Source organism: Barbus barbus (assembly GCF_936440315.1).
Source record: "Barbus barbus genome assembly, chromosome: 29".
In the NCBI taxonomy this organism is placed as follows: domain Eukaryota; kingdom Metazoa; phylum Chordata; class Actinopteri; order Cypriniformes; family Cyprinidae; genus Barbus; species Barbus barbus.
Window position 1 is genome coordinate 8,700,760 of NC_136757.1, and position 27,146 is coordinate 8,727,905.

Below are 27,146 nucleotides of genomic sequence, written 5' to 3' on the forward strand. Positions count from 1 at the left end.
CAAATGTTTACAGTCTACAGCAAAAATAAAGGAAGCGCAGACACTGACAAGATACGCGATACAGAACGAGACCAAACACGAATTCTTGTTGAGTAAACCATGAACCACTTGAAAAAGTCATGGGGCCTTCGAATATTGTTGTAGACAGTAGGGGGCATTATTAGAGTCATAAAGGTTGAAAACCGCTGCTTTAAAGCTTGAGTTTGGTAATTAGGGAAATGAATCATTTCATGCTCAGACATGTAATTCAATTGTTTTTGGAATCAACTCTCAGCCCTAACTAGTACAAATATGTAGAATAATGGTTGCCTGGAACAATTACAGACAATTACTGCAAATTTTACAGCTTAATATCATCATACACAAATATTCGAACATGGAATGCTGCGATTGACCAATCAGAAGCAAGTATTCCAGAGAACCGTGATATTTGACACCAAACAGCTTTCTTCTCTTGTCTCTGTCTCAGGATGAGGTGATCTCTATCACCAGGCGTGTTGATGATCACTGGCTAGAGGGGCGTATCGCCGGCACCAGCCGCAGTGGAATCTTCCCCATCAACTACGTCCAGGTCAACAAAATGCCCCGCACTAAAAGCAGTGATGACTTTCCATCTTCTCCCACTCTTACCCCAGAGCCCCTCAGCCCTGGTCGACCACAGCACTCCCCTCTGTCTCCCTTGTCACGCTCCCCCGAACCCCAGCTTTCACCTCACAAACACTCCAGCCAATCACGCTCCCCTATGTCACACGCACAGCCCAACTCCCCAAACCAGCCTTCAAACCACTTCCTGTTTTCGCCAACAAACAACCGGGCCGGATCACTGCACACTCACAGCCCACTGGAAAAGGACACCCGATCACCCATGTCTCTCTCCAATCATGTGCTGACATCTCCACAGGGCCCGGGACTGCCAGCCAACAGCAGCTCGCACCCTCCGTACATCACACAGGTTTGTGTAGACTAACAACACTACCTATCTATGTGTATGGCCTATTAATCAGATTGATTTTAGTGAATTTTTTGTCGCAAATAAGTGTTTTATCAAATTTGAGAATTTCTATTTGTACAGTACAGGTCAGAATTTGGGGGTTAGTAAGACTTATTATTATTTTTTTTTAAAGATTTTAACACTTTTATTTGACATGGATGCAATAAATTGATCAAAAAATTATAGTAAGGCCTTTTACATTGTTGTCAACATTGATAATAATACATGTTTCTTGAGCAGCAAATCAGCATTTGCTAATCACAGTTATTTTAAGCTATGACAATATATTGTTACAAAATATTACTTTTACCGTTTTCTTATTGTATTTTTGACCAAACAAATGCAGCCTTGGTGAGCAGAAGAGTCTTTCTTACAAATATATTTAAAAATCTTACTGACCACAAATGGTGGAATGTTTTTGCATTGTGGCAAATATGTTTTTAATTTGAACAATTTTATTTGAACACTACAGTTCAAAGTTTTTGGATCAGTAAGATTTTTATTTTTTTTTTTTGAAAGAAATTGGTACTTTTATTATAAGCATGCATTAAATTGATCAAAAGTGAAAATCTTGAAATCCTAAAAAAAATCCTGAAAAAAGGCTTTTCACAGTTTCCACAAAAATATTAGGCAGCGCAGCTGTTTTCAACATTGATAATAATATTTTTTCCCCGCTTTGTGCATCAAATCAGCATATTAGAATGATTCCTGAAGGATCATGTGACACTGAAGGCTGGAGTAATGATGCTGAAAATTCATTACAGGAATAAATGACTTAAAAACTGTTATTTTAAATTGTAGTAATATTTCACAACATACATTTTATATTATATTAATAATTATTAATTTGATATTAATTATATAATATTAATAATCAATTTACTGTAGTTTTTAGTCAAATAAATGCAGACATGGTTGGCATAAATAAACGAATCAAATAAACGTTTATTTATTTTAAGCAATTTTATTTTTATATCTCATGCATTTTCATTAAATCATGTTATATACACAGTAAGGACCAAAAGTGAAAAATCAGTATCAGCTGATCACAAGTAACAACATAAAAACATGTTCAAGGAAAAAATGTGTCCATGAATGAGTGTGAATACTTAAGACATATTGCATAATTTTTGGGGAAAAATATATATGAATAAAACTTTAACAATTATGTTTAGGATCGGACCAGAATGCAATCTCCACAGCTCAATGCAGATGTTAAAATTCCTTCCAAATCACAGTCTCCCGTGAACATGGGTTGTTCACGACAACCGTGAGTACTTATACAGTACATCATTCATTACTATTGAACTAATTCAAGCAGACAGAGAAAAAAATGAACTTTTATTAGTTTTATGATTGATTAAAGGGATAGTTAAGTAAAACAGAAAATTTGAAAAAGCTCTTTATTTACTCTTTATTTATCATGTTGTAAAAGATGAGGTTTAGACTGACATGAAAGAGAGTAAATGACAATTTTTATTTTTGTGTGAACTGTCCCTTTAAGAATGTAGAAATGACATTTCCAGGGTTAATCCCGCTACAGTTTTCACTCTTGACTGCTGGTTATTCTTTTTCACTCACTCTTTCTCTTTGCATTCAGGTATAAAGCGGTTTACAACTATAAACCCCAGAACAGAGACGAGCTGGAACTGAGAGAAGGAGACATCATTCAGGTCATAGAGAAGTGTGATGATGGCTGGTTTGTAGGTAATGGCCCTTTAAGTTTGCTTCACTTTACAGCTCATTCTGGCCAAGAACTGCCCTCTTAAACAGGATAGGTCTGTTTGACTTTGTAAAGAGATCAACCACTGGGATGAATGATATATTGGAACCATATTGATTATCACCTGGCTAAATGGACTTCAAGCATTTAAAACTATTGATGCTATTTTAGTGTAGTTGGGCAGAATTGTAGGGGCAGGTAAGTCTGAAATAAGCATTAATAATATTTGAAGCCTACAGTATTATATAGAATACTGTTACTCGCTGTTCATTACTTCGTTAAATTTTTTTACTCTTTGTTACTTCCCCTTCTGACCCCTAAATGCTTAGGGGAACATAACAAATACAAATACACTTCAAATGTAATGGAACATAGCAGTGTCAGAAAAACTAAAATGTGTAGATTTTTTTTTTTTTTAATTTACAGTGCAACATTATTACATAGATGGGTCGAAAGTTTGGTGTTGATAAGATTAAAAAAAAATGTTTTTGAAAAGTCTCTTATGCTCACCAGTGCTGTATTTATTTGATCAGTAAAAACAGAAAATATTGTAAAATATTCTTATAATTCATAATAAGGGTTTTCTATTAATGACATCCAAAATAAAAGTTTTTGTTTACATAATAAATATACACAGGACACGCACATATATTATGTATATAAATACAAACACATGCATGTATATATTGTAAAAAAAAAAGTTTAATATATAAACATATTTATATATAATTATATAAATGTTTATACATGTAAATATTTTCAAAATATATAATGAATGTGTGTATAAATAAACAGCACACATATTATTTAAACATTTTTTTATTTTTTATTTTGGATGCGATTAATCGTTTGGCAGCACTATTTTTCAAAAAGAAGTTCAAAAACATTTTGTAACATTAGAAATGTCTTTACTGTGAAATTTGTCAATTTAATGCATCCTTAATGAATAAAAGTAATATTTTATAATATAACAAAACTGAAAGATCTATCTTTTATAGATTATAAGTGTAGTCTCAGTGCAAAGCCCTTCCCTGTGCTGCCCTCTCTTGGCCAATTCTCACATTACAGTACTGTAATGTTTACCACAGTGTGCTAGCAAAGTGGTAGCTGTTTTGTGCCAAGTTTTCTTGCTTAAATAACATTGTATTCTTCTTTTCCTTCCAGGTATGTCTGAGAGGACCCAAGCTTTTGGAACATTCCCTGGCAACTATGTGGCACCAGTTTGAGAGCTTCCACCAGTTCTTGTTCACTGACACTTCAGGCTCAACCACTAATCAATAAAAAATACAGTCTGTCTGTACTGCCACTGTACACTATACACAAAACCACTGCCCTCCTCACAAACACAAATATAAAACCATAAAAACCCCTTCACATCCTCCACCAAGCATGTGCACTCCTCACCTTACAGTATCTCTTGCAGACATTGGACACAGATAGGTTTGACCACTCACGTGTGATGAAGCCGCACTGCATTATGCTATTGACATTATCTAAGATGACTTACTCAATTTTAACATCTTTGTAAAGTTTACCTCCATTTTGGTTTCAGATTTGTAGTAACATTGCCAACTCTACATATCCTGAGGATCTGGATGTAAGACATGGTTAAAACCTTTTTCAGATGCTCATCACAGTTGCCATTTATCTGTTGCGCTGGCTTAGCTGATTGCCACATCATATAATAACCAGTCTTTGCAATCATTATCAAGTGTCTGTATGCGCTTAATGCAATTATCGCCAAGTGTTTAATCTGTCTGTATTAAGTTCATGTTAACTGTGTAACAAACCCAGCGTTCAACATTATCTTCAGCTTTAGGACAGGGAAAAGTCTCCTTCTCAGAGAAAAATCTGTTAGGGTTTGATATTTTGTGGTGGGTTCCAGCCAGACTAGATTAAACATGGTTTATATTAATGATTTAAATCCATATGCAAAACCATATTGAACTGAAAATGTTAATTAATGTAGAATCAGTCTTCAGGATCAGAAGAACATCATGATTTGCATGTATATTCATTCACGGGGGGATATTGAGCAGTATTTTGTCTTGTTTTCCTGTAAACATTATAAAACAAGAATAATACTTTGTTTATGGAGCAAAATTGTACAAGGTAAAATTTCTGAGATCTTAACCTAAGTTTATATATGTTTTACACATGGGATGTTTTTCTTGTTTTAAGAATTAATGACTTTTTTATGCTTAATACAAGAACTAAAAATATTACATATCAATCATGAGCTCTTATGATTTTACAGGTTGAAACTGACACCTTACAATGAAGTCAGTTTGTGTTTATGTCAAAGCACATGTGCACAGGCTTTAAGACTGGAGCCGGAGGACTTTTCATTGATGGTTATTGTTGGCTATAAAAATGGTTGTGGAAGATGCAGGCGTTCATTGAATTCCATCATTAACTCGCTTTGTCTTCTGTTTTTAATGATCTGGGAACTGAAGTAGCTGACTGCATTTTGTTGTACAGATTGCCGAATCGTTATCACACAGTTATCAAATAATGGAATAAAGATAATATATTTTTATTGACACACAGTATGTATTGCAGTATGTAAGGTACTCACAGATTTCGATAATGATCAAATCAATAATGAAAAACATTGGTTTGCTTGTTACTTTCACTATCTGAATCACTCTGATGTTCTTCATAGTCCATTCTGAACTAAATGCCTTGCAGCGCCTGCTTTATGCAGTAAATGCTTCTGTTGTTATTCACACGCTGTCTTTCATAAGTCAACACACCTATTTGTATGCAACACGAAATAATTACTCTTGAGAACATGATGACTGATATATTTGGGTGAAAAGGCCAATAACTCATAACGCTTTAATTTTCCAAAACACAGAAGCAGAACAACCTTTTATAACCTCAGAGCTGCTGACCCAGACTGTTTGATCTTATGTGTTTTGAGATTGTACTGATTGATTTAGACAAAAGCATGTTACAAAGACAGCCAAATGTCTTTGTTTTATATATATATATATATATATATATATATAGGGTGAACTGCATGGGACAGTTTTTGGTAGATTTGTAATATTAATATAATTATTCGTAGTGTTTTAAAATTATTTTCAAATATCATTTTAATTGATCAATATTGTATAATTATTTGCTTTTATTTGATCAAAATACAGTAAAACCAGCAATTTTGTGAAATTTTCGTACAATTGTCAGCAGCCATTATAATGATCTTTCAGAAATCATTGTAATATGCTGATCTGGTGCTCAAGATTATTATCATCAATGTTAAAAACAGCTGTGCTGCTTAATATTTCTGTAGAAATTGTGATATTGTTTGTTTTCGATTCTTTGATGAATAGAAAGCTTAAAAGAACATGCTTTATTTGAAATATAAATCATTTGTAACATTATGAATGTCTTTACTGTCACTTCCTTTACGAAAATTAACCATGGTTTTACTCCAAATAAAACCAAAAAAACATGGTTACTATAGTTAAACCACAAATGAACCGTGGTCTCGCTACACCATGGTATTTGTAGTAAAACTGTGGTTATAGTAATCAATACGTCAAAAAACTACTCTTTTACTACAATAAAACCATGGTTAATTTTTGGATCAGTTTCCGAATAAAAGTATCGATTTATTTTATTTTAAGGCGATTTTAGAATCTTAAATTTAAATGCAGAATTAATAAGATTTTCTCATTATTTATCACCGCCAGCAGGTGGCGCACTGGCGCAGTATGTTATAAATATTTGCTTTTAAAATCACATTTGTCTTTCATCCCACCTCCTCGACACGCCTCGCGTGCCACCCCCAGCCTTTATTTTGACAGCAACACGTGGCATGTGATGCTCCATCATCTCTACAGCGGAAACCTTCTCGGGAAAAGTTAGAAAAAAATTGGGCGGTGTGGGAATTTGGTCACATGGAGCGCACAGCCTAAAAACTGACGCGCTGAAAGTGTCTCAATCAGGTCTGCGTTAGGAAGCGGACAGAGTTTGTGACTCTCTCCGCGCGCACACTGAACGCGTGCGTGCTTTTGACGTCATCCGCACAGGTGCCAAACGCAGAGTTGTGATTACTCCTAACCGCGCGCCAGCCATTTACCAGGTAAGTCTTTATTTTCCTTTATATTATAACTAAATATGTACCGTTACTGGGTTGTGTTTGTTTAGAAGTGATACTCATCCTGTGGGTTTGAGGAGTGAGAAACAGTTCAGCATCCTTCAGTCTTTCACTGCTGCACTCTGTCTCTTTTACTGCACCCGGATGCTTTACTGAAAAGCCTGACTATCCTACGCAGAAATGAGAGAAAAACTGAATGTTTCGGCTTGTTTAAGTGATGAAATGTGTCACTTGAATCAACACAACAGCTGTATCACTGCAGCTTAATTCAGAGGAGTACGTTAACTTAGTCAATCTGTAGTTCTCCATCACTTTCTTTCTTTCTTTCTTTCTTAAGAAACAGTAAACGGGTTAAACGTGTTGATGGAGGGGGAGGTAATAATAGAGAGTGGAAAACCTTGGGACACCCTTGTACTTTAAATTTGTGTTCAGAATATAATGATTTTAATCCATATAAAGCTTTAAAACGTTCTACATGAGAATGCAATCTGAATGGGTAAGAGACCAGATGATGAGAGACCAGTGTAATGTACATTAAGAGATTCAGTAACTGGAAACACTTGATTTTTTTTGTGCTTAAGATGCTCAAAAATGTTGTCTAGGTAGGGCAGCTCACTTGGTTTTAAGATGCATACTTTTGCTTGATCGTTGTCTTTAAATAGACTGTGATTCATAAGTGCATGCACACAGTTGTTTTTGATATTTTGAGGGAATGCAATGGATTTTCTTGTATGCTGGTTGGGGTTTTGCTCCGGGACAGACTGGAATGTTTTGGATTCAGTTATGCAGAATAATGTGAAAAGTTACAGTTTAAGGCATCAACACTGTCCAAATCCACATGGCCAGCCTCAGAAATGAGTAAATGCCTGACTTGTACAAAGTTGCATTAAAAATCATCAGTTTGTACTAGTTGCTCCTGTATTGTTGCTGTAGCACAGGTCTTTGTAGGTTTAGAGTGAGCAGAATGCAGTTTTGAGGCTGGGCTCTGAATGTGAGCGATGACTGAGCAGTACTTTTGAATTGATGGGAAAAAGTCAGATGTGTTTCTGTACTCGCGTGTCTATGCATTGACCAAACCCATTGACAGAGCTTTTGTACCTCTCTATTGTCTCCACCTGTGCAATTCTTCTCATCTCTCGATTTTAGCTTCTCCCACAATGTTACTCTGCTTTACCCAGCTTCCGTCACTCCAAAACACACACACACACATTCTTCTCATTCTTGTTTTATTTTTGGTATGCTTTTTTTGTTATAACATTTATTGGCGCAGTAAACAGTGTGAATTAGCAAGTATTAAATTAATGTCAATAGCAGGGTTATCATAAACTAAAAATATTTTAATTGAAATAAAGCTGGTATAATTAAATAGAAATGGAAAAAAAAATACATCATGATGATAATAATTCAATAGAAAAAATTTAATTATGATTAGAAATGTTGCTTTGGCAACTAACTGAAAAAGCACTGGAGTGATAAAGCACTAAAATTACTAACACACAAATTATTAGCACACAAATAATACTAACATAACACTGGTCAGTGCAAAATAAAAATAACAGTACAGGGTAAACTTTAAATACACAAAAAAATCTGGTGTAGGCAATTTTTTACTCAAATTAAAATTGAGAAATTTTGAAAAACTGAAAAACTAAAATAGTATGTTCTTGTAAAAAGTACTTCAATAATCTTTGTTTTATTTACAACTTCAAAAAATTAAAAAATAATACTGTTTACACTGTAGAGTTAGGAAATTTAAACCAACGTGATTTAATAAGACGTAATATTAATAATTATATTTAATTTGTTGGGCCAGTCCTAGACTGACTTCTCCATTATTTTGGTTTAGTTTCTGTCCATTTATGATATGTTTACGTGACAGAACAGAAACAGAAACATTTTTACTGAATTTTTTTCGTGTGACAAAGTTGTCAAAATATCTGTTCACACGGATCCGCGGAAATGGCTTAAAATGTTGTATTAAGCATTCCAGGCCTGTAGTTGCCGTCACTTTGTGAAGAAATACTGTGCAAACACACAATATGCATATGCCTGCACTATTTATGCTAATTCACATTTTTGTGGTTTACACTTTAGTGGTTAATCACAAAACCGATTTTCAAAAGTTTGCCTTTTCAGACCCCCAAAAGCTGTTGCCGTGTAAATATCCCTTGAGACTCCATCTCTGAGAATGAAGCATTATTGCTCTCTCTATTCAGATATGCTCAGAGTGCTAATAGGCCGTGGAAGACATAACATCCACATACATGTCTTATAATTGCGCATGTCTCTGCACTAAAACCCTCCAAGGCAAGTAGTGCAGTACCGTTTATGGTTTTGATAGTCAACTGAACCACAAAATAGCACCCCATACAAAGCAACAATTCCATACCATATTCTGACGGTTATTTCACCAAACTAGACTTTTTTTTTTTTTTTGCTTTGAAAACCACAGTTTTTGGATGTTTTCAGCATATGCAAAGTTTCTAGTTTCTCTTTGGTTTAGCAAGAATTTGCACCACATGCTCAAATACACAGGAAACCGCCTGCTCTGATATGATCTGTTGTCAGCTGTTGATGATGAAAGAGACTTAGTGTCTCTTTCAATTCATAATTGCGTGTTCATCTTTTCTTTTATCCGTTTTATCGTTTTTTGTTGTGAAGGTGAATAATCCGGATTATACAAAAGTGTGTTCACACATACACATGAAGCTTGCAAAGAATTTGGCAACAGGACGTGATGTCATGCTTTAGGATTTAAATGAAAGAATCCCAAATAATAAATTCCAAATGTGAAATTATACCATCTACTTTCCCTTTAAACATACAGGTCAAACGAGGTAAATGTTCTCTTTGACTTACCATCATCTTGCTGCGTGAATTTGCAAGTGCATCAGACTTGAACTTCTGAAGGCGAGAAGCTTCTTTTGCATGAGCTCGCGTTTTTACTTAACTGTGAAGTTAGGTATGATTGCATCTTTAATATGGGTTATTAGCATAATTCACGCCCAAACCATCTCCATATAAGGGTGACATATAGAGTGTCATTCACTGCATAAATATGCATTCTCTCACTGAGGATGATGGAGAGTGGTTGTGTTCTTCATTTATAGTGCTTTCAGTTGTTTGTGTGCACAATGTGGTATCTTGTTGCTGGATTTCTGTGTCTCTTACCACATTTCCTGTGTGCTGTCTCTGTTTTGTAGCAGTTGAAGGTTGTCTGTGTTCTTATTTAAAGGCAGTAAACAGGATAATATGGTATTCGTAATGATGGCGTATGTCTGTCTGCACCACAGTTTTTCTGTTCAGGGCAAAATCTTCTCAGTTTTCTGTAATTGAGGCCTAAAACTTTTGCTTGATTGCAGGCATACTTTACCAAAAACTGGGTCTTCTCTAACCACTTCCTTTGCAAAAAGTCACGACAGTGTTTAACCACTGCTTATCATTGCTATCGAGTCAGTTCAGATAAGTCAGTTCTGAATTGATGGCTGTATTTGCAAATATAGAAAAGTGCAGTCTTGTTTCTATGACCGTGTCTGGAAAGCTCAATATAGAAGCCTGCACACTGGGTCTGGATTGAGACTTCATCTCTGTTGTGGTGAGCTCATGTCACTTTTTTAAAAAGAGGTTTTAATTCATAACCCTACATATTAAACTTTAAATCAATTTTTTAATTTGATTTAAATTTTTAACTTGATTTAAATCCAATTTTGAATTTAACATAATGCAATTTAATTGATCTTTTAATTTGATTTAAATTTAAAATTTTTACATAATTTAGTTTATTTTAATTTGATTTAAATGTAATCTTTAATTGTAATTTATCTTTATTTTGTTTTAACATTTAAATGGAACTTTTCATGTAATTAAATTATTTAATATTAATTAATTTGATTTAAATGTATAATTTAATTAGAAATTTTAGTTTTAGTGCAATTTCATCTGTCATTTTAAATTTACCATTTAATTTAACTTAGTTACATATATGTAAATTTACTCAATTTCTTTTAAATTTATTTATTTTTAAATAAAATGTTCCAGCATTTTATGCATTCAATGAATATTTTGCTGTTCCATTTGAGAATAGAGAAATTTTTGCTGAAATGTTGCTATCGTGACAGTTCAGGGCTCGCAAAATTGCTAGTTCGACGTCCTGGGGCTATTGTTTTTCAGTCGGGCTACCAAAGTGTATCACTGCCCTGCCCGACGGGCTACCTTAAATACAGGGCTCCCACACAATGTTCTCTTTAAGCTGCGGCCGCTCAGAAGAAATAATGTGCCTCGCGCACACAAAACTGAGTTGGAAAGCCATTTGATTAAATGCCGCCAGTAAAAGGGAAAGAATAGCAATGCTCGGGCAAACCGCTATAGAGCTGATGTCACGACAGAGTTAGAGCCGGTGAAAGCGGTTTACAGGTTTCATAGAAAGAGAACGATGTGCACCAAATGAGTTGCTGTAGAAACTCAATATTCAATGGTTGCAGTGCGCTCAACACGAGAGCCAACGCATACGCAATGACGTGAAATAAAACGCCTCATGTATTAAAGAAGAGTGGCTTGATTAAGTGCTGGAAATAGCGGAGGATGGGCAAAGAACGGTAACAAAACTCTGAAACATGTACAGTCTCACACAAGAGTATTGTACAAACTGTACTTCATCATGATGTTTAGACAGCTATAGAAGAATCCATATGTTCACGTTTTTTATATTTAACTTGCAGATCTCAGCTTAAGTTTTGCTTCAGTTTGTATTCTATTCTATTCTATTCTATTCTATTCATCAGTTTAAATAGTTTGTTTTGATGATATATGTTAGGCCTATATTATAGACTCAAAAACAAGGTCAGTTATTTATCAGGTTTTTGACTTTGAGTCTCTTGCTCATCAAGGCTGTATTCATTTCAAAAATACAGAAAAACAGTGATATTGTGAAATATTATTGCAATTTCTAATATTGGTTTCCTATTTTAATACCTATACTTTAAAAAAGTATTTTTTCCTGTGATCAAAGCTGAATTTTCAGCATCATTACTCCAGTCTTCAGTGTCTCATGATCCTTCAGAAATCCTTCTAATATGCTGATTTATTATCAGTGTTGAAACTGTTGTGCTGCTTAAGATTTTTTTTGGAACCTGTTACTCTTTTCTTTGATTAATAAAAAGTTTAAAAGAACAGCATTTATTCAAAATAGAAATATTTTCTAACAATAGAAGTCTTTGCTATCAATTTTATCCATTTAACACATCCTTGCTGAATAAAGCTTATTTAACTTTCTTTAAACCTATTTAAAGTATCTTTAAAAAAGAAAAAAATTTCTGACCCCAAACTTTTGAATAATTTATATTGTAACACAAAATATCTTTTGACTAAACACTGTTCTTTTTAACTTTTTATTTTTTTGAAATATCACAGGTCCCAAAAAATACAGTCTAAAAAATAAAATAAAAAAGCAGTACAACGGTTTCCAACATTGATTAAAAATCAGCGTATTAGAATGATTTCTAAAGGATCATGTGACTCTGAAAATACTGCTTTGCTTCACAGGAATTAATTAAATTTTAAAGTGTATTAAAATAGAAAACATTTATTTTAAATTGCTATAATATTTCACAATATTATTTTGTGAAATATTCTGTATTTTTTATCAAATAGATACAGCCTTGATGAGCATAAGAAACTTCTTTAAAAAGATTTATTGATGCAAACTTTACAGTGTATTGTACAGTAAAAATGTTTTCTCAGGTAACCTAAAATGTACATCATTTAGTTACATCAAGGGTCAAATCAAATATAAATAGCACATTAAAGTTAAAAGTTACTCACTTTTTTGTGTGCGTGCTGTACAGGTCTGGTATAAAGAATGCTTTTGCTCAGGTGCCAGAAATGTCCGCCCAATAGAGAAGTTTTGCTCAGCTAGAAAAAAAATTAGAGGGAACATTGCTCCCATGGGTTTTTAAATTTGATACAACTAAATTGAAGAGTTTTTAAGGTTGTTAAATACGTTAAATGGTATAAGAAATAATTTTTCAAATTGCCTTAAATAGATTAAGAATTCTGCAGATACCTTTTTAAATGGTAAAATAAAACTCTTTCCTTGATATTCGTTGATATTTGTGTATTGAAAATGTTTTGTTTGACATTTATGGTCTTTATTTTATTTGGGCTAGTTAAATTAATTTTTAAATAAATATTCGGGCTACCAAAATCTGAAGAGTGCCTGCCCGAAGGGCTACCAGGGGATTTAGAAATTTTGCGAGCCCTGCAGTTCTATGCTGTGGCTTGTAAACCAAAGGACCACCATAGGAGCCTATTAACTAATAATTTTCAATTTTTTCTAAGCTTTTTGTGGCCCGTGGGTAAGAACGTATACTTGTCAGAACGCAGAGCTTGTGAATTCCTCCCATTCTTGTGTCATGATCATAATACCTGTTTCTATGACAGCAAAACATATCAAACATAAAACCTGAGGAGTGAACCGCCTTGCGTAACTCGCGTCATAAAGAGATATATATATATATATATATATATATATATATATATATATATATATATATATATATATATATATATATATATATATATATATATATATGCCAAATATCGAAAACTGGCGGTAATTAGCCACCACTGGAATGCAGAATTGTAATGAATCATTTGGTGAAATTTTCAGAGACCAATACACCAATACACCGTCCATTATTCAGACTGAGCTCATGTCTTCTATTGTTCATCTTCACCCAACGCCCTTTGCGTTCTTTTCTCGTTGTACTGTGTAGTTTGATGTTTCTTCATCAGTAATGGGATGGAAGGTATCAGCGTTGACTCATTGTCATTGAATGTGATAAGAATGTAGGGAATGCTTTATTCTGGCGTGTTTTAACCAGAATGGGGAGGTGTTGTGTAGCTGTGGCATGAGTGTGGTGCTGTGCTGGCTGGGTGTGTGTTGGGCAGGTGTGACAGTGTTAAGCTCACTCATGGGAGTGGATCATGGGAGAAAAAGCACAGTATGTTCGGTAGGTTTGGGGTGTGCAGCTACACTATAGACTCAGTGTATTGATTTATTACAGCTCATACTTTGAATCCTTGTAATTGTAATACTTGATACTAAATAGTTTCTAAGTCCGTAGAATGATTTAAACTCCGAACACACCCTGGTCACATTATTTGTGGCTAAAGCAATGCCAAGGCCATGAACTGAAATGCGATGTATCTTAAATCGGATAGATTTGGATAAATGCGTCTGATAGTCTTTTGAGTTTGACTTTAAAGTCACACATGAGTCTGTGGTGATGGGAGGGGAATGTGTAGTTTCAAAAAACATTAACTAGAGCATTAATTGTGGTTTTAAACTACTCTTTATGGTCAGAACATGACACAAACTCCAGTTATTTTCCTTAACAAAATGAATATCTTAATAGAAAAATGTATTTCTTAGTTTCTGCAGTTTCTAATAGGGATGCACGATATTGGAGTTTTGCCGATATGCCGATATTTTTCAACTCATTTTGGCCGATGCAGATATATTTCCTTTTCCTTGGGAACAACACCAAGTCTCTCCTGTGCAGAAATTCCGTTCCATTTTGTTTTGGAATACGATTTAATATTACAATTAAAACATTGTAAACACATTTTATGATTATTGCTTAAAAATAAGGTTTTAATCATTTTAGTAGGCTATTACGTATATTCTACTGAGCAATAGGAATATATTTCTGCCGCAATGTCTACAATTGAAACCCGAACTTTTATTTTGACGGGTTGCCGTGAATACGTTTACATTTCTGTGTGTATATGATATGAGGATAGTTTTACTCAAATGAAATGGTCAAATGCTCATGAAGTGACTCTCAGAGCAGTTCTGGAGATGTTGTTCTCATTTAGTGAGACCGCTGACACTATTATCACCGGAAGCCTCACGCGCTTCTGTATGAGTAGCAAATATCGGGGCGGAACTCCACTGTGCGCGATACAGAGCGCGCGAATGTAATGTAACGTTAGAGACAGAAATAACATGCCGTCATAAGTAAATAAGGTAAATAAGACCAATAAGGTAAGGCTACTTAGGTCTATACCTCGTTCTTTTATTAAACTGTTCTATTGGAAAGGTAACTTTAAATGACTTCTGTTGTTTAAATAAAATAAAATTAAATGAAATAAAATAAACTTGACCTTCAAGGGGGGCATAGGGGTGCCGTCCTAAGATAATCGCAGGGGAAACACTGAACTATATCAATCACTGTGGGCCAGAGTCTTATCAATTCGAGCCGCTGGCTCAAACTCAAAAGCATTATGGCTAATTTAGGTTAATGCTCATAGCAAATGCTAACGAATTTTCAAATATTTCAAACCCATGCATTTAGGTTAATTTTGGTATGATTTAGTGTTAATAATTAAGCAAAAAACGGAGACTTCAAGTCTCCCTCTACAGTTACAAATGATTCTGTCTCAACAGGTGCACCTGTGGGCACTGCAGCACTGTCTCTGGTAGAGAATGTCTGTTGTAGGGAGATACCCAAGGTATAGCTATGATATATGACAAGACCAGAGTGTTAAGTCCAGTTAATTTAATAAGTACTATACACAAAACACACAACCGCCCACATACCAAATAATAAATAAAACATCCTAACGAAGTAGTAATAAACATTCTCATGTTGTAGGGAGTACACAGGTGTGACCAGATTGGTGGAGTCTTTGAGCCAGTAGCACTAAACCCCTATGTGTTACAAGCTGTATATGGCACTAATCTCCAGTTATTTGGTGAAATGGAAGGGACACTTGTAAACAGGTTAGTTCCAGGAAGAAAGATCAATGTGTTTATAAATAATAATTTTTTTTTTTTAACCCTCCACTTCAACATACATGTGCACCACCTATCTTTATAGAAACCTTGCATATTGCAATTTTGTTAGGTGGTGCTGGGGGTACTTTGGCCAACACGTAAGGGTGGTCATACCTTCATGTGCTGTGACCAGGATCAGGGAAGAGTTTCTTGAAGGACCATACAGAGGTTTCCTTCCCCCACTGGATTTTTTAATATATTTTTTATTAAAACAATTAATAAAAATAATTATAAAGAAGCATAAATACCTGGAGTTACACACTACACAATCACTACACAAGAAATCAGCTATAAAATTCAAAATGAATATGTATCAACATATTTCTTCCCTCCTTAGTCTAAATGTGTAAGCGCTAGGGCTGCACGATATTGAAAAAAATTACATTGCGATATTTTTTTTCCCAACGATATATATTGCGATATTGAGAGCCGTCAATCCAGGCTAAAGTCAATAATTACCATTCCATGATATTAATAATTTCACTAATAAGCAAGCTTCATTACAAGTGACAAAAAGGTCACTTAATATTTTATTCCAAAATTAGAACATTTCTGTAAACACAAAAGCAGAACACATTTTTAAATAAAACAGCAGCTTTACACCAACCCCCCTGATTGGTTTACAACAATATAACTTAAAATAAATATATTTTTTATAAAACAACTTATAAGCATTTTGGTTCACAATCTTTATGTGAAAAATATGTGCGGGATGTTATAACATACCGCCTGTCAAGCGTTCGGATCATTTTCTTAAATCCCTCTTTGGCGACTGTATTTAATGGCAACATATCTTTAGCGATATGAAACGTTATTGCGTCTGTTATTTCTTTCTGTCGTTGAGAGCCTTTCTGGTAAGGTGTCACACTGGCAAAGGCATCACAAATATTTGTTTGTTTTGGTTGACATCCAGATTTGACTTTGTATTCGTCATAAAGAGCTTTGTGGTGCCGTTTTAAGTGATCAGACAAATGTTTTTCCTTGTTTTGTGGCCACAACTTTATGACACTCCATGCAAAGTACCTCATTTTGGTCAACATCCTCCTTTTTGTAGCCGAAATAGTACCAAATAGATGATTTCGACTTACTTTTTGGTACGAAATAATTTTTTTGCGGCGGATCCTCTTCGTCGCGCATTTTTAGCAGTGAATGTTGAACGTGAGCGGTGAGCAGCGGCACAGCGAACCAATCACTGTGCAGGCACGCGGAACGTGCATGTCACCCCAGCAACAAGCCATACAACAAACTCGTGTTTCCTGTGTGCTACCGTTCTCTTAATACAGCATGGGCTTCTACCCTTCACATCGCATGTTCCGGCGACGTGACTATCGCTCACGCGCACATCGCGATGCCGATGTCAAAACAGAATATCGTTCAGCCCTAGTAAGCGCTATATATATATATATATATATATATATATATATATATATATATATATATATATATATATATATATATATATATATATATATATATATATATATATATATATATATATATATATATATATATATATATATATATATATATATATATATATATATATATATATATATATATATATATATATATATATATATATATATATATATATATATATATATATACAGGTCCTTCTCAAAAAATTAGCATATTGTGATAAAGTTCATTATTTTCTGTAATGTACTGATAAACATTAGACTTTCATATATTTTAGATTCATTACAACACAACTGAAGTAGTTCAAGCCTTTTATTGTTTTAATATTGATGATTTTGGCATACAGCTCATGAAAACCCAAAATTCCTATCTCAAAAAATTAGCATATCATGAAAAGGTTCTCTAAACGAGCTATTAACCTAATCATCTGAATCAACTAATTAACTCTAAACACCTGCAAAAGAGGTGTTTAGAGGTGTTTATTATATAAATACATAATTGTGAGCACAGTGCTGTTTGACATGGAGAAGTGTCCCAATGGTTGTTTGTGAAACAACACAACTCCGGGTGCAGACAGGGCATCTTCTAAAAAGCTTCCAGCAGTTTATATTCATAAACAATGTACTTAGTGTCTCCAATGAAGTATTACACCACAAAGTGACTGTCAAAATAAAAAAAAGTAAAAAAATTTAAAAGCATAAATAATCATAATTTGGTTATGTAATGTGTATGTATCAGAATGAAATGACTTCATGACAAACAATCAAAAGTATTTTAAAAAGCAATTAGTAGCTAAATTAGAACAGTCAAATATAACTGAAAACCTAACGGGACTAAACGCATTACCTTGTACGGTTCATGGTGCTCTCACTTCCATCTTTATGGTAGCTGGAGTCATCAGTGGACACCTCACATCTTTTCCTCCTCAATGGTGTAGAGGTTGCCCCGGGACACTCTGTGAAAGGCTCCATCAGTGTGCCTGTGTCACACGACACACTCCTGTTACTGTTCTGGCCTGGGTGCCTGCGCAAATTAATAATAGATTTGTTATAAGCAGCGAAAGTACAAAACAAAATTATATCATCCTGACTATATGAGACATACAAAAGCTTCATAGTATTCAAAATCACCTTTGCTTCTCCTGATGGGCTTCACGTTAGCCTGTACACCTGCAGATCTGGAGCTGACTGGTTCAGTCTGGCGCCCAATTTCTTTGGTCATCTTAGGCAAACAAAAAAATTGTTAATTAACTTTAGCTTAATAGGAAGGAACATAAATTGTGATTAATATATGCTCACTCACCTGAAGACGCCACAGCGGTGGTGGAGTAGCGTTTGGCACTGCGTCGCTTTTCAGCACGAGCTGTTTGGAGAAGCCCATTTCCACCTTGATTGCGCTGAAGCAATCCCGCGTAAAATGCAGGTTACACACTCCAGCTCTAGGCAGGAACTCAAGGTCTTCCAGGCCAAGTGCATGTAACCACTGGCGCCTAATTTTCAAGTCTGCTAGAAAGCTATGCAGTCCAGCAGTGCTGTTGCAACCAGCAACACTACACCTACATACCATCCTAACCACTGTACTAAATGCAGATAAAGCTAATGCTAAAAATCTATGCTAACTTAATGCTATCCTAACTGATGCAATACTATGCTAATAACTGCTTCTAACAATACTACACTGACAACTGTATGCTAATTGACTAACTAGGCTACACAAAATAATCTATATACTATACTAATAAACTATATAAATGGCTATGATAACTAGATGCTAATATACGCTATCCTGATTGTTTTCAATACTCAATTCCAACTCCTGACTCGCTACAGTGGTTTTGACGGAACAAGATGTGGTTAGTAAGTGCCATCATACGTCACGGGTATGCAACGTCCAATAGGAAAATTCAACTGCACTAGCCACCGTTCAATCTGAAGAGGCCAGCACTCAGACGTTTTTACACCATATATTGTAGAATTAAAACACTTTATAACAAAATGTCAAAACTTTTACTCTAATCAATGCACAGCACTAATAAAGACACAGTCTTACAGATCGTTAACTCAAAGTTGTTTTAGGGTTTCGTTACCCTTTAAAGGGGTCCTATTATGCTTTTTGAATTTTAGTCCGTGTGTAGTGTGTATGTTTGGGCATAAAAAGATCTACAAAGTTACGAAGATTAAAACTTCTTACCGAACGGGCGTTAGGAGGCTGTCACTGCTGCCGCTGCAGGTGCTATTACTGTTTACTCCATCACACACTCAACGCATCATTCTGTACGTGCTTTCACAGATTAAATGCAGCGATCCAAAACAATCTAATCCTCATTCAGACAAAACTTTGCTTCAAGAATGAGCTACACTGCTGACGTGATCTAATCGCTAGCACACCCTGAGCACATGCGAGTTAACCATTCCTCTTATTGGCAAGACATATCGGCGTTATTTTTCATATCAGGCCTATGCCGATATTTACATTTAAAACCATTATCGGCCGATTCCGATATCAGTCCGATAATATAGTGCATCCCTAGTTTCTAATGAGTGATATTGTTTCAAATCATGAAACAGGTGTTTCCTGACTTTGTGTATCTTCAGCACATTTTGCAGTGCAGGCTGCAATTTTATTAAATTTTTTATTTTTTCTGTCTCCTACAAATGCACATTTGACAGTAACTTGAGTTAGGAGGGAGATATACATTTCTGTTCATTTATTGGTCTTCCATAGTAGCATACAATTAGATCATGATAATCACAGTTAAAATCACACATACAGCACCTCAATACCATGGTAAAAATGTACCTGTATGGTTTATGGAAATTACTTGTGTGCTGGATTAATACATTTAGTATAAATGTGCAAATGCTATAATCACAAAAAATACTTTAATTGTATTCCATTACTCAGTTAATACATTTTATACGTCTTCATTAATATTATGATAATTCGATATGAATATTCCACATTTCTGCCACAATACCATGGTGCAGTTAGTGCTACTATAGTAAGTCCATGGTAAATGATGGCAGTTTGTAGAATGAAAATGGCCCATAAACATTATATCAAACATTTATTGAACTCTTGTTATCGTTTTATCAAAGAAATTACATTGTGATAATTATCGTTAGTTTTATCACCACACACAACGTGAAGACTCCTTTGTTAAATGCTATTAAATAATGTTTTGTAGTCATCTAATAATTCTCATGTTTTTCCAGTAATTAAAAGAACAGAGAAAGAAATGCCAAACAATAGAACAATTCAGGCAATATGAGCAAAAACAAATTTTTGGAGTAAAAAATTACTCAAGTGCAACATAAAACTTATTAGTCCTCACTTCCCATTGCATGATTGTCAAATGTAATAAATTACTGAATTATTAATGCTTTTGAATTTGGACTGAGAAGCAGGTCTGTAATTAAAAAATAATTGATTAAAAAATATATTTTATATTTTAATATTTTTAAACTTTTTTTTTTTAATTTATCATGATATAGCAGTGAGTTGTTATTGTCAATATTTTCAGTATTAGCCTACTAGAATAAGAAACTGTCCACTTCCTGAGATGGTCTTTTTTTTCTCATTTAAAGGCCACAATTCATGCAAACTGCTCTCAGAACCCATGAAATAAACCAAGTTGGAGTCAAGTATGCACATGGGTGAAATGAATGCGTGTGTGTATCATACTTGTACTTCAGGAAGACTGAGATATGGAAAAGTCCTGGCTGTTTTAGAGCTGTTGGATGACTTTGAGGTGTGTGCGAGTGTATTCTAACATTCCAGGAAACATCTGCGGTTTTGATCATGGCAGGTAGTATTGTTGTACCGGAAATCTTCATTCACATCTTCCACAAGATTTGTTTAGATGCAATCCAAAACAACACCAGTAAAAAGAGGGCAAGAATTCGGAATATAGCTTCACACAGGCACACAAAATATCCACTGAAGACCTTCGCTTCATTCAAAACTGTTATATAACTGCTTCCGATATAATAACTCTCCCACAGATCTGAATACTGGAATTGGCGTCTTTTCTCATTACTCTTGGAGAGCAGCTTTTTAGCCCATGATGAGTCACTCAAGGTGTTTGCTGTGTTAAAATAAAATAATTATTCAACTTTATTAAAGCTTTCACAATTTTTACCTTAGGGTAAATATGTGCAAAATACACAGCATTTGCCTTGGCTAAACTCAAGACTAACTTAACCTACTAGTTTAAACATGATGTGTTTTGATTTGGGAAATCTTTTTGATGATAACATGAGGTGAGAGACACTTTTTGCAAAACAGGAGACGATCCTTCAGTTTGAACCTGGAATGCTTACTGATTTCTATAGGCCGTGGAGATATTTGAGTGGCTGCAGGAGCAGTAATTACTGCACAACCAGATGTTGTGATATTTCCCAAAGCTCTGGATGTGATGCTTGCAGTGAATATCAAGGGTTCACTTCAGTTTCAGTATCCTCATTTGCATGCTATTTCAGTCAGAGAGCTTCCTGGCTGACCTTACTGTCTGGTCACTCAGTTTTTATTCTGAAGGAAACAGAATGAGCTTTCTGTAAGCATTTCAGAATAGCATCTGAGCAGAATGATTGGTGCCAGAGTTGGAAAAAATTAAAAAGCTTGATAAGCTACTTTACATTTAGGACAATATTGTACTACAAACGGGAGTAGATCTGTAAATTAAGCTAAAATATTGTCCAGCTTGATGAATCTCAGAATTTATCAAGAACTTGTTGGAGTCATATTTCATCGCAAAATCTAGAGGTAAAAAAAAAATTGAGAGATAATAAGTTGCATAAAAAAGATTATTATGCTTTATGGCATTATTTTCATGACAGTTATGCAAAATAAACAACGTTTTGCATCCGGTTCTCATTTATGCAATGCAAATAAATAAAAAATAAATAATAAAAATAAGTAAATAAATAAAAATCTTTACTTTACAATGGGTTGCAAATTTATGAGATTATGTAAAGTGATATATAGCAAATCTCAACTGCTTGATTATATCATCACACAATGTAAACCCAGCTCTAATCTGCTAAATGCAACTGAGGCATGAAAATATTAAATAAACACAAACATTGTTAGTTTCTGTAAAGCTGCTTTGAAACAGTGTACTGTGAAAGGTGCAATACAAAAAAATACCTACTTAATTTGAGTTGGTTTGATTCTTGATTCGATGAGATTCTATTCAAGCTAATTTGCAAAACTTTGCAAAACTCAAATCAGTTAACTTATTCAATTTAGTATGTTTTTAATACAATTAAATTACGATTCTCCCATCCTGTGTATTTCCTGCAGCTATAATTACTCTGAATGTGAAATTCAGAAGGCAAAAGACTCAGCAATATATGCATGTTTACATGCTCATGCACTACAAATCATCCTGCACTGTTCCCCAACCAGCTGCTCGACTCAAAATATCTCTCTTTGCACATGTACAGTATTTGTGAAGCATTCGGATAGTTTGTATTTTTTATCCTTTATTCTTTTAGTTTGTATAGGGTAAATACTTAGGTTAGTTGTGTATAGGTTTATAGTGTTCTTTTTACTTCATTGTTGTATGTCTGTATTTATGTAGCACCGTGGTCCTGCGAGGCACGACATTTCGTTCCACTATGTCCCCACATGTAGAGGAATGACTTGAAAATGTATTAGTAGTAAAATAGACTTTAAATTCTTTCATTTATAAAAACAACATTTTCTTTTGCGTTCAGTGTGAAATGACTTCTCAACAGGTTTTGTGAGCTTGTATCGTGTCACTATCCTCAAGCTTTCTTTGTAGTGATAGGTGCTAAAATCTTATGTTTGGCTTGTCAAGTTTCACTGGCTCTTTAGCCTTTTCTCAGAAATCCTCTGACCTTCTCAAGTTTAAACTGAGTGCTAATGTACCGTACAAAAAAGGCAGCTTTATGCGTTCTCTCTTTCACAGACACCAACACCCCCTCACTTGGATGTGAAACGGTTGTAACTACACACATTTTTTGACAATCTCTCAGCCCTGGCCAATTCCTGCTCAGAATATTTTGGGTTTGTGAGTGTAAAAGGTTGTTTTCACAATACAGACCTAGAGACATTGGTTGATAGCTGGGGCTTGAGAAATTTGATTTAGGGCTGCACTAAAGTTTGCAACCATTGCAATTTAAGTCAAAACGCCATTAAACTTAACTATGAACGACAAAATGGGTTGAAAATATAAGAAACAGAACTGATAACAGAAACCTTGACTTTTTTTTTTTTTTTAAGGAAATGTCTGATGTTACTATTAAGTCTGACATACTACCTTAAATTGGTGAAAGCTAAATATTTTATGTAAACTTTAACTTTGTTTACATTGACTTTTTGCACAATTTTTTTTTTTTTAGAATCTTTTATTTTTATTTGTTTTTATTCAGAATCATGCGGCTTTAGTTTTGGTTTTCATTTTAATTTCCATATTCATTCTAGAATATAATTTATTCCAGTGCAGAACTGATTCAACTCTTAAAGCCTTGACTCACATTCACATCAACACCACTCATTCCATTCAGATCCTGGATTACTGGCTTTTCATCAGAATCTAGTTCCTGTAATAGTTTGCATGCCATTCTTACAGTTCTGAGGTATTTCAATTTATTATTGTATTATATCATAACAGCATGCCTCATTTGAAATAAAAATATCATGAGACTGGTCATTATGAAAACATGCAAGATGAGGGGAAGTTGGTCAGTTTGAACCAGTAATACCTGTCCCTGATGGCCCTAACCTGTGAGCTTTGTCATGGACTGATGCTGACAGAAACAAAAAGCTAATAGCTGCAGGTCAGGTGTGTTGTTAGGAAACAATCACGCCGGGCTAACACAGATTCCTTTCGCTTTGTTAATAAGAACAGCAAGAGGATCAGCTTATCCAGTGTTACTGTGCAGTTAGCATTGCACAGCCGTTACTATGTATCTAAATGCGTAAAACCGGTTGACCAGTTTGCCAGTTTTCCGTTCTCACATCTCCTTAAGTTTCCTCTCGCTGAAGCAAAAGGAACTCAAGCTAATGGTCTTTTGGCAAACGCCAACAAATGTCAACATGGAAACATGGACTCCCCTAAACCTGCCTTTTATTTTAGTGATGCAAATACTTTCACTTTCCCAGTCAGCCGAACAATGTCTATTTTTATCTTGCAGAGGTACCCTCCCTGCCTTTCCTTCCCTTGATTATGAAAAAAAATAACTGAAAAAGAACCAGGTCCAAACTATTGATTGTTGTTTGTTGTGGATTAGTCAGGTGCTTAAATCTTGTTTTGTTAATTAATTAAAATGACTGTCCTGTCCAGTGAAGGTTTGTTTTCTTGCTGTTTGGCAACAGCTGGTAGATCATTTCTTTTTAATACTGTAAATCTGCTTTGAAACGACCTCTATTGTATAAATTGATTCATAAATAATAAAAGGTGATGACCAACTTTTGTACATTTGTGTTTACATACCATTTTGTTGTTGTTGGGTCAGCTCAGAAATGCACTATGGTTCATGAGTTTGAAATCTGTTCTGTAAGATTTGTTTAAAAGAAGATTCTCACAAAGGTTGACAAATGCAATAAACACAATAATATTGTTAAATATTATCACAGTAAAACAGCTGTTCTCTTTTAATATTTTAAAATGTAATTTATTCCTGTGACGAGGATCTGAATTTTCAGTATTATTATTCCAGTCTTCAGTGTCACATGATCCTTCAGATATCATTATAATCTGCTGATTTGCTGTTTAAAAAAAACTTTTTTTTTCACATTTTTATCAGTGTTAAAATGGGTGTGCTGCCTAAAATGTCACTTTTAATCAATTTAATGCATCCTTGCAGAATAAGTGATCATTTTTATTTTTCCTCTGCTTGTTTGTTTATTGACAAGTTATTAATATCTCAATAGTTTAATTAAGAAAAATAACTGAAACTGATAATAAACAGCTATAATGATTCACTATGCATATCCCATCCTAATGGATTGGTTTTATCAAATGGGCCTAACATTTCTGTAAATGGAACAAGGCACTTAATGACATCGACTGATATTTCTTACTGCTTGATTACCATGTTCAAATGAATTCGGCAGAATTTCTCCCCTTCATTCAGAGCAAAAAAACATAGAAGTGCAGTGATTCTGTGTGAATCTAGTAATGTAGTTCTTTTCTGTTTGGCTGATGCTAATGAGAGCAGCCGGGATCCTCGCTAATATGCTGGATTAATTGAGGTTCTGAGTGGAGGGAAATGTGGCTGCCGCCTCCTCTGTGATTACATAAAAAAAAAAAAACTCAACAGCAGAGCAGCAATGGTCTCTAGAGGCTGCAGTAATTAAGAGATCCTCCCGAACAGAGGCATCGTTAAGGCTGCTAATTGCCTGGAGAGCTAATGATGGGGTAGATTTGCATTCCCTCGGACCAAACTCTCCAAGAATGTAGCCACGACATCCGTAGCCTCAACTGGGTCACGCTGGGTAGGAGAGACATGAGAGCGTGCGGATTTGTTTGTCCCGTGTATGGAGCCAATTTCAGGCTTTCACACACTTTCTCCAATTGATATTAAATTCAGGACAGCGTGACACAGACGCTGACCTATCTACAGTGTTTACATGGGCAGATTCCTTAAGTTCTTTCTTTAATTACTTCATGATCAGGGGTGTATGAGCCATTTGGTCTTTTCAAAACATATACTGTATATGTGCAGTAAGGCTGGGTGGTATGACGCTATATGCTGAGTGAATGGTGTCAGCTGGTTATGCTAAGATTATGCTAAAATGTTTGTAAGAGAGGTGTTTTTCAAACGTTTTAGGAAGTAGTTATACTGTCTTTTAGATTGTGACCAAGAATGTAATTTAAGGATATTAATGATAAAATTTCATGACACATTTTCGTGATATTAAAATTCTAATACCATTTCATCTAAAATTTTAAATTACAATAAAATAAATAAATCAATTTAGGCATAACATAATAATTAACAGTATGAATAAACCGTATTATAAACAGTATGAAAATGACTTTTTATATTGAAATTAATTCATATTAAAATTCGATACTATTTTGTCTCAATTTTATTTAATTTTATTTAAATAAGTCTTTAAAAAAAGACTTGGCATTATAATAGCATTATTATGTACCGTATGAAAAATAATTAATATTAAAATACTATTGTCTAAAAAAATAAACTTGCATTTGTTTAAATATAAGTCAAATTAGACAATGTGCAGTATAAAAAATAAATTTACATTAGAAGTTCATTCATTTTAAATTAGTATTTTGTCTAAATAAAATTAAACCAAAATAGGCATGATAATGTATGAAAAAAGAATTTAATTGATATTTGCAGAAGGTTATATTTACAGTAACAAGTGTTTGCTATTAACTTTAGGTTAGCTTTAGATGTAAAAATAAGAAATAAGCATGAATAATTAAATATTCAATATAAAATACCAATAAATTACAAAAAACTAAATTTGTAATAAAGGCCCATAATCAATATTGTACCAGTATATCATGCATCACTGATTTAATTCCTGAATTTGTAAAAAAATGGGAATTACCTAATGCCTGTTTAACATGCAAAACATTTTCAATAGAATTTCCAGATAAATATTACCATTGAATTAAATGTCATGATTTGTCATACTGCCCCTAATGTACAATATAACAAATGGCTTTTTTCCTCTTCCCAAAGTAGGACTGAAGTAGTATGTGACTGAAAATAGTTCTGAAAATGTAAGAGTATGGTGGACCAGCCCTTAAATGACTGGAGTCTTTTGACTAGGCGTAAACAGTGGCTTTTTTCCCTCATTGTTGCATAAGTACATTGAAACTATCAAAGGTCAAATCACGGTGAGTAAGCCGACTGACAGGGGCCGATAAAGGCTGTAAACCTCAGTTAAGTATCAGAGGGAAAAAAAAACTGCCCACGCCCAAAAACAGTAATTTTACATCTGAGATTTCTAATCTGAAATATTTACAGTAGCTGTAAAACATCACAGATCACATTCCAGAGCCCATGTGCTGACTGAAAACAAAGCCGGTTCTCAAACGACACTTGATCCTGACAGCGAA

At 34.4% G+C, this 27,146-nt stretch overlaps 2 protein-coding genes across 11 annotated transcripts in view; both read left to right on the forward strand.

Moving 5' to 3' along the window:
• The window catches only part of LOC306849254 (vinexin-like), a 57,925-nt gene extending 52,663 nt beyond the window's left edge, over positions 1-5,262 (forward strand). For all 9 annotated transcript variants that reach the window (XM_079384155.1, XM_079384158.1, XM_079384160.1 and 6 more), the window contains exons 18-21: positions 470-952; positions 2,167-2,261; positions 2,592-2,698; positions 3,879-5,262. In XM_079384155.1, coding sequence (XP_079240281.1) covers positions 470-952; positions 2,167-2,261; positions 2,592-2,698; positions 3,879-3,940 — 747 coding nt within the window. In that variant the 3' untranslated portion in view covers positions 3,941-5,262. The remainder of the gene's footprint in view (positions 1-469; positions 953-2,166; positions 2,262-2,591; positions 2,699-3,878) is intronic.
• A 1,169-nt stretch (positions 5,263-6,431) lies between these two features.
• LOC306849655 (PDZ and LIM domain protein 2-like) overlaps positions 6,432-27,146 on the forward strand; it is a 74,665-nt gene continuing 53,950 nt past the window's right edge. Inside the window, exon 1 of one of the 2 annotated variants that reach the window (XM_079384838.1) lies at positions 6,432-6,807. The gene's annotated coding sequence lies outside the window, so the exon portion shown is untranslated. Of the gene's footprint in view, positions 6,808-10,277; positions 10,418-27,146 lie in introns of those variants that run through there. The other variant, XM_079384839.1, reaches the window with a different exon arrangement.